Source organism: Sorex araneus, chromosome 3, assembly GCF_027595985.1.
Source record: "Sorex araneus isolate mSorAra2 chromosome 3, mSorAra2.pri, whole genome shotgun sequence".
Lineage (NCBI taxonomy): Eukaryota > Metazoa > Chordata > Mammalia > Eulipotyphla > Soricidae > Sorex > Sorex araneus.
In genome coordinates, this window is record NC_073304.1 from 74,208,220 (window position 1) to 74,224,690 (window position 16,471).

General features: G+C 55.4%; 3 protein-coding genes across 7 annotated transcripts in view; 2 read left to right on the plus strand and 1 right to left on the minus strand.

Moving 5' to 3' along the window:
* Window positions 1-1,609: 1,609 nt before the first annotated feature.
* On the plus strand, window positions 1,610-9,056 carry CIROP (ciliated left-right organizer metallopeptidase). The gene is made up of 13 exons (XM_055132092.1): window positions 1,610-1,907; window positions 1,995-2,088; window positions 2,177-2,228; window positions 2,488-2,631; window positions 3,162-3,287; window positions 3,381-3,465; window positions 3,602-3,747; window positions 3,979-4,150; window positions 4,641-4,710; window positions 4,785-4,881; window positions 4,993-5,247; window positions 6,770-6,996; window positions 8,819-9,056. Exons 1-13 carry the CDS (start codon window positions 1,610-1,612, stop codon window positions 9,054-9,056), a joined length of 2,004 nt encoding a protein of 667 aa, XP_054988067.1.
* A 329-nt stretch (window positions 9,057-9,385) lies between these two features.
* On the minus strand, window positions 9,386-13,419 carry C3H14orf119 (chromosome 3 C14orf119 homolog). Its single transcript, XM_004609471.2, has 2 exons — window positions 13,253-13,419; window positions 9,386-10,849 (listed from the first exon to the last, which is right to left on the minus strand). Exons 1-2 carry the CDS (start codon window positions 13,267-13,269, stop codon window positions 10,438-10,440), a joined length of 429 nt encoding a protein of 142 aa, XP_004609528.2. The 5' UTR covers window positions 13,270-13,419; the 3' UTR covers window positions 9,386-10,437.
* A 312-nt stretch (window positions 13,420-13,731) lies between these two features.
* Window positions 13,732-16,471, plus strand: part of ACIN1 (apoptotic chromatin condensation inducer 1) — a 43,853-nt gene continuing 41,113 nt past the window's right edge. For 2 of the 5 annotated variants that reach the window (XM_055130071.1, XM_055130073.1), the window contains exons 1-2: window positions 13,732-13,901; window positions 15,433-15,498. In XM_055130071.1, the coding sequence (XP_054986046.1) occupies window positions 13,764-13,901; window positions 15,433-15,498 (204 nt within the window). In that variant the 5' untranslated portion in view covers window positions 13,732-13,763. The remainder of the gene's footprint in view (window positions 13,902-15,432; window positions 15,499-16,471) is intronic. The other 3 variants (XM_055130069.1, XM_055130072.1, XM_055130070.1) reach the window with 2 other exon arrangements.

Consider the following 16,471-nt stretch of genomic DNA (forward strand, 5'->3'; position numbering starts at 1 on the left):
CTGCTCCAGCCTCCTGGACACTGCCCGTGGGTCATCTGCAGCAGTCAGGAGGTCAGGAGGCAGCTTGCTTCATTTATTTTATTTATTTATTTTTCTTGAGGGTGGTGAAGCACTTCTTGAAGGGGCTGGGGATGAGGAGCCCTGAGCCCACAGTGAGAGCCACTGTTCCCGGAGGGGCTGGGTAGGGGCTCCCTCCCCATCTGGCAGGGGCTCCCTCCCCATCTGGCAGGGGCAGACTTGGGGTGAGGCCTGAACATGGCAGGGAGGAATCTTATAGGCAAACTGGGAAGGAGGCGAGTGTGTGTGAGTGTGTGAGTGTGTGTGAGTGTATATGAGTGCGTGAGTGTGTGTATGTGTGTGTATGTGAGTGTGTATGAGTGTGTGAGGGTGTGAGGGTGTGCGTGAGTGAGTCTATGTGAGTGTGTATGAGTGGGTGTGAGTGTGTGTGTGTGAGTGTGTGTGCGCGTGTGTGCTCAGGGACGCAGGAGGACATGGGATGTGACAGCAGGGGGTGAGGAAAGGAAAAGTGAGTCCGAGAGCTGGGCCAGCACACCTGGGAGTCTAGTTTGTAGAGAATCATCATTGTTTGGGGGTTTCTGCTTGTTTTGTGGGGGGTCGTACTTGGCAGTGCTCTTCCCAACTCAGAACTCGGGGTCACTCCTGGCAGGACCGGGAGTGGATCTCGGAACTCCGGTGCAGAGCCTGTGCTCAGATCCCTGACCCGTCTCTTTAGCATGTGCGGGTCCCTTGGCAGAGCTGATTTCCCGAGGGCCGGAGAGGGCACGGGGGAAAAGAGCCCAGCATGCATGCGGCCAACTCGGAAACCACACACGGTCCTCCTCACGGTGTCCAGCTCACGGACAGGAGAGACCCCCAAATACCTTGCTGGGGGGTCCACCCATTTCTGACGCAGGAGCAAACTGTGGAACCTGGTGCGCCCCTCCCCCCATCATACTGACATGTCAGTTCTGGGATCATTCCAGGGGTGTCCCTAACTCAGAGGACACTAACCAAAGACAGGCTCTCCCCTCCCCGACCCTGCCCTGCTGCCCCACCCCCTCCTAACAGGCTTCCCCCACCCCCCTGCGGATCCCAGATGCCATCTCTGAGGCTTTGCCTGGTGGCTCGGAGCAGCAGGGATGGGAGATGGAAGAGGGCTGGGAGAGCAGCTCCGTGAGCCCGGCAAAGAGCTTCTGGTTTGCAGATATTTTCCTCCATGTACCTTATGGCGGGGGAGGGGTGGGAAGGGGGCTGCTGGGGACACTGGTGGTGGAGAATGTGCCCCGGTGGAGGGATGCGTGTTCCATCATTATATGACTGAAACTCAAACATGAAAGTTTTGTAACTGTATCTCACGGTGATTCAATGATAATAATTTAAAAAAGAGCTTCCTGTTTGCAGAGGAGCCGTTGGGCCCGGGGATGCGCCCCCCACTGTGGCCCCCCAAGTGGCTCCCATCCCAGCTGCAGGTTTGGTCAACAACACTCAGACTGTGAGCAAGCCAGGTGCAGGGGGTGGGGCAGGGCGGTGTGGGAGTCGGGAGAGGTCGGGCAGGGAGAGGGGGTGGCTCTGGGCCCTGGGGGGGCTGTGGACAGGGCAGTGGGGGGAGATGCTGCTGCTGCTGCTGCTGCCGCTGCTGCTGGGGGCGGCCGCCCGGCCCTGTCTCCATGGCCAGGCTCAGGAGTCCGTGCGCCTCCTCAGAGCCCCTGTCCCCGGCCGTCCCCGGGACACCCGCTCGGCCTCGCTCACCCCTCCTGGCCCCCGGGACCCGCACCCTCTCCGCATCCACGCCTGCTACCTCGGGGATCTGGCTTCCGACAGAGCAGGGGGACCCCAGGCCAGGGGGCCAGCCCGGGCCCTGGCCGCCGTGAGAGAGGCTGCCCAGAGGCTCCAGGGGGTCCTGGCAGGTGAGTGGGGTTGGGGGCCGGGGGAGGAGCCCGGCGCCCCACTGCTGCCAGAGGCTGAGGGGGGTACCGGGCCTCTATCCTGCCAAGTGTCTCCAGGGCAAGGCCCTCTGCTTCTGAGCCGGGACCCCGCACAGTACTGCCGCGCGGTCTGGGGAGACCCCGAGACCCCCAACTTTCACCGGTGAGTACGTGTCGCTGGCGGGGTGGGCTGCTGCTTCCAGGGGGCCCAGGAAGGGCTCAGGCCCTTACCCACAGTCCGTTCTCTGCAGGTGCAGCCTCTTGAACCCGACGTACAAGGGAGAAAGTTGTCTGGGGGCAAAGGTGAGAGAAGGATCTGGAGCTCCACAGCCTGCTGCACCCCCCCTCCCCCAGCTCTGACTGAACCCACGCCCACAACTGCTGCCTGGACCCAGAGCCCCAGCCCCCCAAGCTCTGGCAGCTGGAAGATGCGGGGGGAACCGCCCCGGGACTCCCATGTCCATCCTCTCAGAGGACACTAACCAAAGACAGTGTTTGACCCCCTCTCCCTACCCTGCCGTCCCCCCCTCCCGCTAACAGGCCTACCCCCACCTCCCTGCAGATCCCAGATGCCCATCTCCGAGGCTTTGCCTTGTGGCCAGAGGAGGGTCCCCCACAACTGGCTCAGTCAGATGGGCCTGGGGTCCCAGACACTGATTTTCTCTTGTATGTGCGGGTCGCCTACACTTTGAAGTGCCACCAAGAGGTGAGGTTCCAGTCAAACCCTCCCTCCCACTCTAGCTCCTCCCTCCCTGCCTCCCCACCCCTGTAGGGAGAGGTAGCACAGCAGCAAGTTTTATTCACTTGTGCTTCCAGGGAGGCGGGCCAGGTGGGGTGCAGCTGGGGAGCGCTAGGGCAAATTGAAGATGAAAAACCAAAGAAACAAACAAAAATCCCAACCACTCAACTGTTCCCTGCTACCTGTGTCACCAAGGCCCCAGCTCCTCCATTTTCAGGAAGGATTCTTTGTCTGGGTTTTGTTTGTTTCGTTTTTGGGCCACAGCCCACTGTGCTCTCCGGGATCACCCTGGTAAGTGCAGGGTGACCAGATCATCATCCGCGGTGCCGGAGATGACGCCAGGCCGGCCACGTTTAAGGCAAACACCCTCCCCGCTGTACGACGGCTCCGACCCCTTGTTTGTGTCGTTCGGCTTTTATTTTGGGAATTTTCAGGAAGATTTCTGCTACGTTCCTACACGTCCTGTTGATGCCCGCCCTTGTCTGTACTGGCCACAGCCCTCGGTCATTGCTTATGCTGCCTGCTGCCAGCTGGACTCTGACGACAGGCCCCTAGCCGGCACCATTGTCTTCTGCGCCCCGCATCTCACCAGCGCCCGCCTCAGTCACAGGGACATCGTCATGGTGACTCTACCTGATGAGCAGCACCTGGGGGGGAGGGGCTAGAGCAGAGGGCAGGGACCCTCGGGGCTGCTCACCCCCCTGCTGTGTCTTTAGGCCACGCTGCATGAGCTGCTCCATGCCCTGGGCTTCTCTGGACGGCTCTTCAGGAAGTGGCGGGATTGCCCGTCAGGGCCTAGTGGTAAGTGAGGAGCGAGGGAGAGAGAGGTGTCCCCACCCCACCCCACCCCAGCCCACCGGGTCCGCCAGAGGGAATGGCTACTGTTGTGGAAAACCCCTTCTTTCCAGTTAAGCTGCTGCCAACTTTCCGTTCTCAGCTAGAGAGGGCTGTTCCACTCGGCGTCAGGTGACGAGGCGAGATGAGAGGGGCCAGCTACTTCTCAGCACCCCGGCAGCCAGCCGCACCCTGGCCAGGCACTTGGGGGTGCGAGAGCTTCCCCTGGGCGTTCCCTTGGAAGAAGAGGTGAGAACACCAGGAGGTGATGGGGTGATGGAGAGAAGAAGATGGAGCCGAGGGGGGGAGGGGGGTTACGGGGGACGGCTCAGCCTCAGGCATGAGGACTTGCCTTGCATGTGTGAGCGCTGGATCTGGTGACCAGCAGTCCTGCACACACATGCACACACACACACACATGTGCACACACACACACACACAGGTGTCTGAGTGGCACTCAGCTCTCTCCTCCCCCGACAGGGCCCCCTGTCTTCACACTGGGAGGCCCGGCTTCTGCAGGGTTCTATCATGACTGCTACCTTCGACGGGGCCCAGAGAACCCGGCTGGACCCCATCACTCTCGCTGCCTTCCAAGACTCGGGCTGGTACCAAGTCAACCACAGCGCTGCGGAAGAGCTGCTATGGGGCCAGGGTGAGACCCAGAGTGGCGGAGGGGGCACTCTTCACTCCAGGTGGCTCAGAGGCACGCTCCAGGGCTGGAGAGAGAGCGTAGCTGGCACACAGGAGCATGGTCAAGAAAAACTCCGGAGCACTGAGCCAGGATCACCACCATGTGTGGCCTGAAACACTCCCCTTACCTGCCACTGGCCAAAAAGGAGAAGGGATTATGCATGGCTGAGGTGTCCTGGGCACTGTCAGCCTAGTTGGCATCAAGGGGGGTTGCTTTGTTGCCTTTTTCTTTTTCTTTTTGGTTTTGGGGCCATACTGGCAATGCTCAGAGGTTACTCCCGGTGCTGCACTCAGGAATTTCTCTCGGCGGTTCTCGGGGAACCATATGAGATGCCAGGGATCGAACCCGGATTGGCCGCGTGTTAGGCAAATGCTCTCCCTGTGGTACTGTCCTTCCGGCCCAAGGGACTCTGTTGCTTCTGAGGCTCCATCTCCTCCTCTCTCTCGAACAGGCACTGGCCTGGAATTCGGCCTGGTGGCCACCTGTGGGACGGGCCCCTCAGACTACTTCTGCACTGGCAGGTGAGTGTGCTGAGTGGTGGCAGGGCCAGACGGCCTTCCAGGACCCTAATGTCTCTACTATCCTCTCCACCCAGTGGGCTGGGCTGCCACTACCTGCACCTAGACAAGGGCCGCTGCTCCTCGGACCCCCTGCTGGAAGGCTGCCGCATGTACAAGCCCTTGGCCAATGGGGTGGGTGGACTCCTAGTGGGGTGGATGCAGGGGAAGGGAGGGGACCGGCCTGTCTATCAGCTTCTCCCGCTTCTGCGTAGACTCTCTTTGACCTTCTCCCCTGCCCTTCAGGGCGAGTGCTGGAAGACGGAGAACGGATTCCCAGCCGGGGCCCAGAATCCCCACGGGGAGATCCACCACTGGCAGAGCCGCTGCTTCCTCGCCAACGTCACTTCACAACGGCTCCCTGAGGACGAGGCCGGTGGCCCAAAGGAAGCCCTGCCCATAGGTCGCTGCTACTTACATCAGTGCAAGGAGCACGGAGCTTACGAGGTGCAGGTGGCAGGGGCCCCTTGGACCCCCTGCCTTCCAGGACAGGTGATCCAGGTCAGCATCCAGGAGGAAGAGCTGTGGCCTGTGGCACATAGGTTTGGCAAAGCTTCTGCAGTGTGGTTAGCCCGCCTGGTCTGACGCTCTCTGAGTCCATGACAGGGACTTAACTCAGAACCCGTTTCTTTAACCTTTTAACTTACCATCCCGAGAAAGTTTAATGCAGCCCAGTTATATCACTGTCACTGTCATCCCGTTGCTTATTGATTTGTTCGAGCGGGCACCAGTAACGTCTCTCATTGAGAGACTTATTGTTACTGTTTTTGGCATATCCAATACGCACGGGTAGCTTGTCAGGCTCTGCCGCTCAGGCTCGATACTCTCGGTAGCTTGCCGGGCTCTCTGAGAGGGGCAGAGGAATCGAACTCGGGTCGGTTTCGTGAAAGGTCAATGCCCAACTGCTATGCTATCGCTCCAGCTCAGCCCAGTTATATAGGTATATAAAACAGGAATAGAGTCACAAGTTATAATCAAAAACTTCTTTCAAAACACATTTTTGTTTTGTTTTGGGTCACACCTCGGCATATAGAATACACCAGGGGTAGCTTGCCAGGCCCTGCCATGCGGGTGGGACACTCTCAGTAGGTTCAGGGCTTACTCCTGGTTCTGTGCTCAGAGATCACTCCTGGTGGGCTCAGCGGCCCATATGCGGTGCCAGGGCTGGCAGCATGCAAAGCAATGCTTACTATTTCTCTGATCTTTCAAAACAATTTTTTTCCTTAAGTTTTTGGGCCACATCCAGCAGTATTCAGGAATCACTCTGGCAGTTCTCGGGGGTACTGTATAGGACGCTGGGGATTGAACCCGGGTCGGCCATGTGCAAGGTAAGTGCCCTACCCGCTGCACTATCTCTCCACCCCCTTCAAAACAAATTTTTAAGATTTTTCTTGGGGCTGGAGCGATAATACAGCAAGTACTTACCTTGCTCACTTACCTTGCTCGCAGCCAACTCAGGTTTGATCCTTGGTATTCTATATGGTCCCTCAGGCACCATTAGGAGTAATCTCTGTGCACAGAGCCAGGAGTGAATCTGGAGCACTGCTGGGTGTGGCCCCAAACCATATATATACATATATATATATATATATATGTATGTATATGGGCTGGAGCAATAGCGCAGCGGGTAGGGCGCTTGCCTTGCACGTGGCTGATCTGGGTTCGATTCCTCCGCCCCTCTTGGAAAGCCCGGCAACCTACTGAGAGTGTCCCACCGCATGGCAGAGCCTGGCAAGCTACCCGTGGTGTATTCTATATGCCAAAAACAGTAACAACACATCTCCCAATGGAGACATTACTGGTGCCCACTCCAGCAAATTGATGAACAGGACAACAGTGCTACACACACACACACACACACACACACACACATAAGGAGAGAGAGAGAGAGATTTGTGACCCCCATATGGGGTTACACCCCCAGTTCCCCGTTTCAGAAGCCAGGTCTACATTACACTTTCCCACTAAGGGGCTTAGACACGATGCTGAGGCCAGAACCATTGTGCTACTCATTGACTCGCAGATACCTGGGTACGATGGTCTTCTCGTCTGTCCCCGGGGTCGGCTCTGTCGGAGCAATGCAGGGACCAAAGCCGTTACTGCTGCACCTGCACATCTTCCCCCACAAGACCGGCTGTGGGAGCTGTCTGGATTAGCTGGGCCCCCAGGCCTCTCCCCGGGGAAGGAAGAGCGACGGGAGCCGAGTACCACAGTCCGACAGGCTGTGGCGAGCACAGGCGGCGCTGGCAGGTAAAGGAGTGGTTTGCCTTTTTGTGTGTTTGGGGCCACATGCTCAGGGGGATCACTCTAGGTGAGGCTCAGAAGACCAGATGGGTGCTGGGGATCAACCCTGGGTCTGCCATGTGCAAGGCGAGCAGTCTACCAATGTACTCTTTCCGGCTCTGCATCCCTTTTTTTTTTTTTTTTTGCCACATCTGACAGTGCTGAGGGCTTTCCTGGTGGTGCTCAGGAGACCATATGTGTGTCAGGATTCAAACAGTCTCAGCTGTAGCTGCATGCCTGGCAAACACCTTTGTACAGTCTCTTCAGTCCCTCTTTTTTTTTTAAGGGAGGGAGTGTGCATCTGGCAGTACTTACGGGCTTTTCCTGGCTCTGATCAGGTGTGACCCCTGGCGATACTCAGGACCATATATGGCACCAGGGACTCAAAGCCAGGTCAACAGGATGCAGGCAAGCCCTTAACTCCTCTGTCCATCCCCCTCGAACCCCGCCTCCCGACAAACACACATACCCTTTTTTTGTTCATTTTTGTTTGGGGGGTGTGGCCCTGTGCTACTCTGGGCTTACTTCTGGCTCTAGCTCAGGGATCACTTCCAGTAGTGCTCAGGGGACCCTATGGGGTATCAAGGCTGATCAAATCATGGTGAGTAGCATACAAGGCAAGTGGCTTAACCACCCTTGCATTTCTACAGTCCCTCTTTTTTTTTTTGGGGGGGGTCACACCCGGCGATACACAGGGGTTATTCCTGGCTCAAGCACTCAGGAATTACTCCTGGCAGTGCTCAGGGGACCATATGGGATGCTGGGAATCAAACCCGGGTCGGCCGAGTGCAATATGCCAAAAACTGTAATGATAGGTCTCATTCCCCTGACCCTGAAAGAGCCTCCATCGTTGGGAAAGACGAGTACAGGGAGGCTGCTAAAATCTCAGGGCTGAGGGCTGGAGCAATAGCACAGCTGGTAGGGCATTTGCCTTGCATGCGGCTGACCCGGGTTCGATTCTCAGCATCCCATATGGTCCCCTGAGCACCGCCAGGAGTCATTCCTGAGTGCATGAGCCAGGAGTAACCCCTGTGCATCACCGGGTGTGACCCAAAAAGCAAAAAAAAAAAAAAAAAAAAAACACCTCAGGGCTGAGTGTAATGGAGACATTACTGGTGCCCACTTGAGTGAATTGACAAACGGGATGACAGTGATAGTGATACTGCTAAAGAAAGCAGGCATTGTAAATTCTATTAAAATAAAAGTCCTTCAGGGCTGGAGTGCACAGCGGGTAGGGCATTTGCCTTGCATGCGGCCGACCTGGGTTCGAATCCCAGCATCCCATATGGTCCCCTGAGCACCGCCAGGAGTAATTCCTGAGAGTGGAGCCAGGAGAAACCCCTGTGCATCGCTGGGTGTGACCCAAAAAGCAAAATAAATAAATAAATAAATAAATAAAAGTCCTTCAATTCCTAACTCTTGGTATCCTGAGTCAAAGATTACCCTGGGGGGAGGAGGCTGGAGAGATAGCACAGCGGGCAGGGTGTTTGCCTTGCACGCAGCTGACCGGGGTTCGATTCCCAGCATCCCATATGGTCCCCTGAGCACCGCCAGGAGTAATTCCTGAGTGCAAAGCCAGGTGTGACCCAAAAAGCAAAAAAAAAAAAAAAAATTACCCCAGGGGACAGGCAGCAGCTCAGCAGGCTGAACGCAGGCTTTGTATGCAGGAGGCCCAGGCACAATCCCTGGCACCACGTGGTCCCCTGAGCACCAAGCTAGCAGTCCCTGAGCACTGTTGGATGTGCTCCCACCCTTAAAAGAAAACCAACTATTCCTTCTATGTTCCCAGGCTTCTGGCTACCTTGGACCACGACCACAATCCTGCCATGACCCACCGAGCATTGTCCACAGGACTCTGCCTAACGCTGCTTGTCCTGGCGGGTGCACTGGGAACCATGGCCTACTGGGAGCGAGGTGCTCCTCGGGTGGGGCCCTCTCCCCCTAACCATTCCCCTGAGCTCCCAGACACCAAGATCCAAGTGGAGGACGAAGGGCGGGGGGACGCTGCCCAGAGCAGAATGGGATAGGGTGGAGGCGACTGCTGGGACACAGGATGGAAAGTCCCTTTATAGTCTGTACTTCAAGTCTTTCTTGGTTTTTTTTTTTTTTTGCTTTTTGGGTCACACCCAGCGATGCTCAGGGGTTACTCCTGGCTTTGCACTCAAGAATTACTCCTGGTAGTGCTTGGGGGACCATATGGGATGCCGGGGATCAAACCCGGGTCGGCCGCGTGCAAGGCAAACACCCTACCCGCTGTACTATCGCTCCGGCCCCATGTACTTCAAGTCTTTCTTCAGATTGCCTTTGTGTATCAACTCTATACAATCTCGGAAGAATAAGGGAAAAGGAGTAAGGTTTGAAAAATTCAGTCTTTATTTTTATACAAAATTTAAAAAAATTATTAATAAAACCCTTCAACCTAAGACAAATTGTTACTTATTGTATAAAGCAAAGTTACAGAACAGTCTACAACTGCTACCTGTTCCAAGGGTACCCATATAGGCTTGGGAGGTTGGGGAGGGGATCATTGCTATTCGGATTGAAACACAATGTGGCTGAAGTTAGTAGCACTGTAGCTACCTCTCTTGAGTCTTCATAATCCTAGGAGACTCCATCACTAGGAAAGCTAGGAGTTTGGATGTTACATAATTAGGACAGAATCCGGGCAGGTGATGAAACCAGCCCCCTGGATGCAGGGAAACCGCTAGGAACATGGCTTTTCCCTGGAGGTATGGTCTATAAGTGGCAACTCTGGATTTAATCCCCAGCACCACATGGTCCCCAAGCACTACTGGGAGCAGTGCTGCCGTCCCCCCACCCCCCTCCCAACACCCCTAGTAAGCATCCCAGAGACTTTTATTGCCCTTCACTTCTACTTCCTGAGTAGATGGACACTATACCCAGTGGGCAGCAGCAGGTTTGAGTTACATGTAGGTTCCTTTTAGTTTTTGGCTTTTTGGGTCACACCCGGTAGTGCTCAGGGGTTACTCCGGGCTCTGCAGTAAGAAATTACTCCTGGCAGTTTTTGGGGGAACATACAGGATGCTGGGGATCAAACCCGGGTCAGCTGTATACAAAGCAAATGCCCTATCTGCTGTACTATCGTGCTGGCCCAATGTATAGATTCTTTTTGGTTATAGTTGCAACAGACATCCTGAAATCTTGAGGCAACAGCTTTGAAAAGCAGCAGCACTGGCAGGCAGGCTGCTTATCTGGATTTGCTTTTGTGGCACACGTTTATGCTAGGAGTCTTGCCGATAGCCTGTTAACAATGAAATCACCAGCTCGCTCAGCAAGTTCAGTCAGGTGGGGACCTTCGCCAGACTTGGACATGACACGTTGTAAGTTCCGACTGTAAAATGTTAACTCAGTCCCACCAGCAACGGTCATCTGTTATTTTCATGCCCCTCAGTCCTTACCGGCTGTAGCAGCCACTGCCTGGTAAAACTGGGCCACGAAGTCAGGCTCACTGACTTCCAGCTGCCGTATGAATTCATTGCGCTCCTCCTCGGCCCAGCCTCGAAACCACTGATCCCAAAGCCGTAGCTGGCACTCAAAGATACAAGGCGGCCGGTTTGTTCCAGACACACAGAGCTGCTCCAGACCCTCCAGCAGCAGCTGTATCTTCCCAGGCACTGCCTTGGCGACCAAGTCCTGCAGAAAGCGCTCGCGCTGAGGACCTGACCAGCTGGTGAACCAGTGAAGAACACACTTCATCTCCTGGGAAGTGATGTAAGACATCGGGGGAGGGGAGAAGTCCGGAACACTGTCAGGCACGGAGGGGAATAATGGGGGTGTCCCAGAAGATTCCAGTGGCATCCTGAAACATGGAAGTCCTGTTACTCTCTGGACAAGAAGCAAATAAAATACAACCAAAAAGGAATCGTACCATGGTCAACAACATCCCAACAAGGAATGTATCAACATGTGCAGTGAAAATCACTTCCTACCAATTTGATTTGCAGGTAAACAACAGGATGTTATTTACATTTTTATCCCCACTACCTTAGAGAAATCCAAGAATAACATAGAATAACTTCACTTCTTACTTGCCAACCTTCCTTTTTTTCAAACCTGTTACCCTCCTAATCTCTGCTTCATTTTTTTTTTTTTGGGGGGGGCACATCTGGCAATGCTTGAGCTTGCTTATTCTTGGCTCTGCACTCAGGGATAACTCCTGGTGGGCTTGGGGGACCATATGGGATGCCAGGGATAGAAGCTGGGTCCACCTGTGCAAGGCAAGCACCTTACCTGCTGTTCTATTGCTCCAGCCCTGCTCCCATCATTTAAAGATTCTAGAGATCAGTACCAACATAATTATTGCTTATTCATTTTCACTTGCCTCTGTAATATTAAAGGTTGAGTAAAGAAAACACACAATAGGGGCTGGAGTGATATAGCACAGCGGGTAGGGCGTTTGCCTTGCACGAGGCCGACCCGGGTTCGAATCCCAGCATCCCATATGGTCCCCTGAGCACCGCCAGGAGTAATTCCTGAGTGTAAAACCAGGAGTAACCCCTGTGCATCGCCGGGTGTGACCCAAAAAGCAAAAAAAAAAAAAAAAGAAAAAAAGAAAACACACAATAATCAATGTTGTTTAACCTGTCTTGCCTGAATTTTTTTTTGCTTTTTGGGTCCCACCCAGCGATGCACAGGGGTTATTCCTGGCTCTGCACTCAGGCATCATCCCTGGCGGTGCTCAGGGGACCATATGGGATGCTGGGAATTGAACTCGGGTTGGCCGAGTGCAAGGCATATGCCTTACCCGCTGTGTTATTGCTCCAGCCCCAATTTTTTTTTTTAAAAAAAGGTAACTCCCTCCTCTTCTTAATTGGATCTGTTGTTGCAGTGACCTATGGTAACTGCATGCTCACACAGGTACACACACAGAGTTCACATTCTACACCTTAAATTCTTATTTTTTTTTCTTTTGCTTTTGGGAGTCATACCAAGCAATGATCACGGGTTACTCCTGGCTCTGCACTCAGGAATTACTCCGGGCGATGCTTGGGGGACCATATGGGATGCCCGGGATGGAACCTAGGTCGGTCACGTGCCAGGCAAATGTCCTACCCGCGGTACCATCACTCTGGCCCCTACACCTTAAACTCTTGTACATGCACATGGTTGGGGTCTAGCTGCTTATCAATCTCCAGTTACCAGAGAGGAAAGACAAAAAAAACCCACATCGTGAAAAGACGTTTTTGCAACAGTGCATTCTCTTTGAAATATATGAAAAACTTTGTCATTCATTACTTCCTCATATTTCCTGTGAAACACCAAGAGAATTTAAAGAACACAGTAAGTGAAGGCACTTCCAAAAAGAATACAACACGAAAGAGTAACAGTAGCAGCCCCACTTTTAGAAGAAGGAAAAGCAGCCTCAGGGTTTGGTGGCTGGGGCCAGAGTGATAGTACAGCCTTAGGTAAGGCGCTTGCTTTGCACATGGCTGACCCAGGTTCAATTCCCGATTGATACCGCATATAGTCCCTTGAGCCAGCCAAGGACTGATCCCTGAGCACAGAGCCAGGATTAAGTCCTGAGCAAAGCTGGGCGTGGCCTCCAAAAGCCAAAACCACAGCAACAAAAAAGAAGGGTTTGGTGGTTTAGGAATTTGACTAGTGTTTCAGCGCTGGGCGTGAGGGTTCATGACTTTTTGACACTTTTCCTTGAGTCTTAACTTGGCCCCGTCCACGGATTGCCCAGCCACGGATCTGCACCACCGAAGCAACTGCACTGTCGGCCAACTCAGATTGTGGTCCAACCCTGGTGGAACCCATCCTAACGCCCAAGACTAGGAAACCACTTGTCTGTGACCTGTCTCCCTGTTCGTCTCTCCCGCAGCAAGCTGGGAGTATTTGTAGAGACAAAAGAAGGGACCCCCCCCCCACCCCACCACACATACACCCAAAGCAATTGACCTGAGCTGGGAGCGAAAGCGGCTTCTTGTCCACCGCTGGATCTGCGACCCCCCTCCCCGAGTCCCGGGACACGGCTGCTACGGCAACCACCGATCCGTTCAGAGTCGGGGTGCTGGTCCTTGCAGCCTCTGGAGCCCGCCGAGGTGGCCCCCAGCTCGGCCCCCAGCTGCATCTGCAAGCGGCGGAGGTTCGGGGCACGTTCCGGGGGGCGGCGGCTTTCTCCCTCGGCTTGTTCTACGGGGATAAACCGCCAGCCCCCAGGCCGGAGCCGGCCCCAAGGAGAGGTTTCTACTTCGCTTACCTCCCCTTTCCTCTCATAGGGCAGCCGGAGACCGTCTCCAGGAGGTTTAGTCCCCAACTACCACCACCGCTTCCATGTTTCCTGAAAACCCTAAACACAGCCAGCCCGGCAGCCCACGCACTTCCGGTCCCGGCCCGGGCCTCAAAGCACCCAAGCGCCTCCGCGCCCCGGCCCCGGGCACGGAGAGAGCCGAAAGACTCCGAATACGCTCAGGCCAGAGCCGAGCGCTTCCGAGTCGGTTCGCTTCCAGCCTCGGGAAGACGAAGATACCCGAGTTCCGAAAGCAGGGAGAGGGAGGGGGCGAGGCAGAGAGGAGCGAGAGCGCGGATTGGTGCCGAGGTGGAGGCGGAAACACCCGAGCAGCTCCGGAGGCACCCGGGGAGCTCTGAGTGGTAATCGAGGGGTTGACTGTTGCAGTGGGCGGGGCCAGTGCGGTCCGTTCGAAGGGCGTTGGCGGAAATTACCGAAGATGCCCGAAGCCGTCGGGACGGACCCGAGTACCTCACGCAAGATGGCGGAGCTGGAGGAGGTGACTCTGGACGGGAAGCCTCTTCAGGCGCTGCGGGTGACCGACCTGAAGGCCGCACTAGAGCAGCGAGGCCTAGCCAAGAGCGGGCAGAAGAGTGCCCTGGTCAAGCGGCTCAAAGGGGTAAGGGGACGGCGCTGCCGGGGTGTCGGCGGGGTGCGGACCCGGTAGAGACGAGTCTCTGCCGCGGCGCAGGCGCAGTGTCCGGGCTCGGCGCGAGCTCGCTCAGGCCGCCAGCGCGAGCCTTGGGGCCCCCGCGCGCACGGGGGTTGGCGAGTCTCGTGCCGGGGGAGAGCGAGAGCGAGAGCGAGAGCGCGTCGGTTCCCGCCTTAACGGCAGCGGCGCGAGCCCCAAAATGGGAGGGTGCGCGCTACTCTCCCGGAGTGTCTTCGGCTTCTTCCTCCTTCCCCCCACCCCCGCCTTGTTTGTGTCTGGGGCTCCGGCGCATGCGCCGCGGAAGGAGTTAAAGCCCACTACGACCCGCGGCGTTGCCGGCCCGAGAGAGGGCGGGGGTGGGGGGCGCCGATCGGGGCCGGGTCGGAGTTGTGGGGGTACGCTCGGGGGGGGGGGTGGGGGGCAGGGGGGAGGCGGCGCCGGGCCGCTGGTGCCCGGAAGGACGGGGCTCGGACCGGGCTGGACGTGCCCGCCCGGCGCGGTCGGGGGCTGCGCTGAGCTTGACGGCGCCCGGCGAGCGCGGGGCGCGAGGCTTCGGGCTCTCCTGGGCGTCCCGCCGCCCTCGGGGCGCCGGCGGAACCCGGTGGCGATTGGTGCGCGGGGCGGGCGGGGCGGTGAGTTGTTGGCGGGGCCACCCCGGCCGGAGCGGGCGCGGGCGGGGATGGTCCGAGGGGCACCCGGGGAGCCGGGCTCGTCTCCGGGGCTCCGGAAGGTCCGTGGCGAGCCGTGCCGGCGAGGCGGGGCGGCTGCCGCGGGTGCCGGAGGGGCCGAGAGACCGTTGCTTCCCCGGGGGCGGGGGCGGGGGGGGGAGCTGGTGCGGGGAGGCTGACAGTTCGGCGTGAGTTGTGTGCCATCCATGGGGGTCAGAAACGCCGGGTCGCTGCTGCAGAGTCGGATCATTTTTGTTCTGCGCACCCCCCCACCCCCCAATACACACACCCGGATAGCTGCTCTGTCAGTTTTGGAAATCGAATCCCACGGAGCCGCCACTTTGTGTTGGCAACTCGAGTTCACTGAGCGAAGTAGGTGGGAGTTCCCGGGGTCACTCACTTGACTTGAGGGATTCATGGCCGTGCGCCCCCTCCGCACCCAGCAGAACCCCCAGAGTGGTCTCGAGGAGTTGTTGGTGGAGGAGCTGATTGGCGTTGTGGTAGTGGTTTTTCCTACCTGCAAATTGATGCGGAAAGGGCGCTGGCCAAGTGCAGAAGATCAAAGGGGATGGAGCCCCCCCACTGTCACCCCTGCCTCTGCCTGTTGTTGATTTGGTGACACAGGTGGGTCACTCATGCTTGGGAGGTGTGACCCTGGCTCCCTATCTTCAGTAGATGAACAGAACAGTCTTGATAAAGGTTGTAGGTCCCTGGAAAAGGACTACAGTTTGTGTTTGGTTGCTGGGTGCATTTAATAAAAGAGATTGGTTGGGAGAGTGTTGGTTTCCTTTCCCCCACTGGTGTGTGACTTTTGCCCTTCTCTGTACCAGGCCCTAATGCTAGAAAATTTACAGAAACATTCAACACCCCATGCTGCATTCCAGCCAAATTCCCAGGTAAGAAAGGTTCATTAGATGGGTGGGCCATTTGGATGTACAGACACCAGGGGAAGGCACGGTATTTATTTATTTTAGTTAACTTAGTATTTTCTTGAGTTCCTTGGATCAGAAATTTTTTTATACCACGACAGTTGAATTCTAATCAAGCCCGGATTTATACAAGAACATAATTAGAACAAATATTTTTTTTTACAACTATTAATTTCTGATACTTTACATGGTTTGTATAGAAAGATGTGACTCTAGTAGATTAAACGTAGTACGGATCTCTGAAGTCATTTATTTGCCATTGATTTTTTTTTTTTTTTTTTTGGTTTTTGGGTCACACCCGGCAATGCACAGGTGTTACTCCTGGTTCTACACTCGGGAATTACTCCTGGCGGTGCTCAGGGGACCATATGGGATGCTGGGATTTGAACCCGGGTCGGCCGCGTGCAAGGCAAACGCCCTACCCGCTGTGCTATCACTCCAGCCCCTATTTGCCATTGATTTAGGCAAAGTAGGAATGAAGTAGACAATAAGGGCAGTGTAGGAAAATATTGATCCAAGAATACTTGTGTTGACATAGAATTTTCAGAAGTTTAAGCCTTTGAAAATCATTTACCATTACTGGACTTAACTGCTATAGACTTACTCCTAAATACCACTAATAACTCTGTTAGACAAGGAGCTTAAATTTTGAAGTATTTGGTTTCTTCATTTTACTTATGTATAGTAGGAGAAAAGGTTGGCCAATTTGTAACTATGTTGGGGTTTTGTGGAGTTGCTTTTGAGGTTTTATTTTTTTTTTTAATGACTACATTCTGCAGTACTTAGGGATCTGACTGTTCTCAAGGATCACTGCAGGCAGGGCTCAGGGGACCATCCATATAGGGTGTCAGGGATCAAACCCAGATAAGCAGTATGCAAAGCAGGTACCTTACCTGCTGCATTTTCTCCAGCCTCTGGAAGGCCCTTCTTAGGGCTAAGC